The 2,500-nt window shown below is 40.2% G+C and overlaps 1 protein-coding gene across 1 annotated transcript in view; it reads right to left on the bottom strand.

Moving 5' to 3' along the window:
• The window catches only part of cacna1fb (calcium channel, voltage-dependent, L type, alpha 1F subunit), a 41,972-nt gene that overhangs the window by 28,876 nt on the left and 10,596 nt on the right, over nucleotides 1-2,500 (bottom strand). Inside the window, exons 16-18 of the mRNA XM_080443868.1 lie at nucleotides 1,570-1,690; nucleotides 762-834; nucleotides 412-475 (exon numbers count right to left, since the gene is read on the bottom strand). Of these exons, the coding sequence (XP_080299994.1) occupies nucleotides 412-475; nucleotides 762-834; nucleotides 1,570-1,690 (258 nt within the window). The remainder of the gene's footprint in view (nucleotides 1-411; nucleotides 476-761; nucleotides 835-1,569; nucleotides 1,691-2,500) is intronic.

Raw genomic sequence — 2,500 nt, 5'->3', positions numbered from 1 at the left:
AATAGCACTGAAAACAGACATGCAAGGGTTTCTGATGAGAAACCACAAAGACAACAGTTTTATTTATAGACGCGCAGTGCGGGCGATGAACACATTGAATCCTACTACTACGAAAACTAAACATCACATATCCATTAATCCCGAGATGGTTTCAGTATTTTATAGGAGTCCATATTCCAAAGTGTTGTACTGCACATAAGAAGCTGCGCTCTTCAATGCTCCACATCTTGAGGATCGATGAATTTAACAATCTGTTGTATTGTATCCTGCTGTACCACCACAAATCAGCCCTCCTAGGCCATCATACTGGCCTGACATTGGGGTTTGGTCTATTTTGAACTAATGCTGGTATGGAGACCATGTCATCTATCAGTCACATTGTAACCACAATATTTATATTTTTGTATTTACCTTTATTTCTTCATCTCCTTCTACTTCTTCTGCACCTCCTTCTTGCGCCACTACTTTTTTCTCTCTGACAGAAACAGAAGAGTTCACATCCATTAGAAAATCTAACTTATCTACTTCCTTCACCTGTCATCTACTATCCTCATTACTTTTCATTCTTCCTTCTCTTCTTCTATCCTTCCTTCATTCTTCTGTTCCCATATATCTCTATAATTCCACTTCATCATCTGTTCTTTCCCTGCATTCTCCTGTGATGCTTTGAAGAAGCATTTACATTCTTCCTCTCATCCATGTTTTCATCTCTCCCCTCCCTCTCCCTCTGTCCCTCTCTCTCCTCCACCTCCATCACTCACTCTTTCTTCTTGTCGCCTCCGTCTCCGCCCAGGTTGTCCACTGCGATAGCCAAGAAGACATTCAGCAGAATGTCTGACATGAAGATATAAGGAATCAAACAGAGAGGAGAGGAGATTCTTCTACTGCAGTCTTCATCATATCACAGGCACTCATTTGTAATTAAATGAGGTTTTAGGACAGTCAGTAAGTATGTCATCCTATAAAATATTATATTAATGGACAGTGCAATAATATATTTATAATAGAATTAATCTTGATTCCCTCTTTTGGACTCTCCGAGCTCCAGTTCCTTTAGGTATTTACGTAGATCATTATTACAGATTAATTGATAATTAACCCCTGACTTGGAGTATGCACACAGAGCTGCTTGTACTTGTAGTGACAAATAAAACACTTCTTGATTCTTGATACATATTATTTGAAATTGCATTAGATATAATGCTCATTAGTTATATGTATTATTACAAATACTGTATATTGATCATTATATACATGTATTTATTATTGCAGACATATTGATCATTAAATGTACTAGACTGGCAAGTCGGGGCCAATAAATGCCCACCCGTTTGTTGGAGTCTATCTCACATTTTCAGAAAGACTGCCTCGTTCTCCTTTGCATTTTGCTTTGCGCTGTTGCTTTCTTTCGTCACGGCTTCCTTCAGCCATGATCACAGCTCTCATACATGTCCGCTTCAATGCCCATGCTGTCACTTACATAGGCGCAAGTATGAGTTATGCCCGTGACAGACAGACCAACAGACACATGTTTGGTGAATTCATAGATAGATGTGTACTGAAGGATACAGTTACCACAGATGAACAGGATGACAAAGTAAACAGAGACGATCATTCCTGGAAACACAGGCCCTCCATACGCATGGATACCGTCATACATCACCAAGTTCCAATCTTCACCTGTTAATATCTAGAACAACCAATCAATATACGTATTACTGATTACATCATCATCATCGTATCACCACATTACAATCTTGACTTGTTAAGAGCATCACCAATGAGTATTATTGATCCCATCACACATCACCAATACCTGGAACAACCACTCAATGATATTGGTCCCATCACCAATGTCTGGAATACAGTATCAGCGTGTGCCCACTAGCCAGTATCAGGTGTGTGTGTGTGTGTGTGTGTGTGTGTGTGTGTGTGTGTGTGTGTGTGTGTGTGTGTGTGTGTGTGTGTGTGTGTGTGTGTGTGTGTGTGTGTGTGTGTGTGTGTGTGTGTGTGTGTGTGTGTGTGTGTGTGTGTGTGTGTGTGTGTGTGTGTGTACTGTATGTGTGTCACAGAGCAGCCTCTTACAGACACATTTTCTCTAAGTTCGACAGTACACATTCATATTGAAATGTATTATATGTTGCACAGATGGTGACACAGAAGGTGCACATTCTATTGTGACTGGAATCGCTTTAATATATTTGGTTGAAGCCTAGCTGTGTAGTTGGGGTATGAGGGGTGCCTGTTAATCCTGTTAGCTGATTGATTAGAACATGGGGTGCATTTTGGGTGGACTGCTATTGTACTGTGGTTGGTTGATTGGAAATCAAATGTCTGCAGAGTAAAAGGGAAACAACTCAGTCGGAGGCTGCCATGGGGAGAGGTTGTCGTTCCTCCCAAGAGCATACAAGCTTTACCAGAAGTAATAGATTTTTTTTTATTGTTTGATGTGTTTTGATGTTTGATAGCTTTTTAGTTTTTTTAAATAGTGCGCGCGCGT

This window comes from Gymnoscopelus braueri, assembly GCF_963280865.1.
Source record: "Gymnoscopelus braueri genome assembly, chromosome: 12".
In the NCBI taxonomy this organism is placed as follows: domain Eukaryota; kingdom Metazoa; phylum Chordata; class Actinopteri; order Myctophiformes; family Myctophidae; genus Gymnoscopelus; species Gymnoscopelus braueri.
This window is presented reverse-complemented; position numbering and strand designations above follow the sequence as displayed.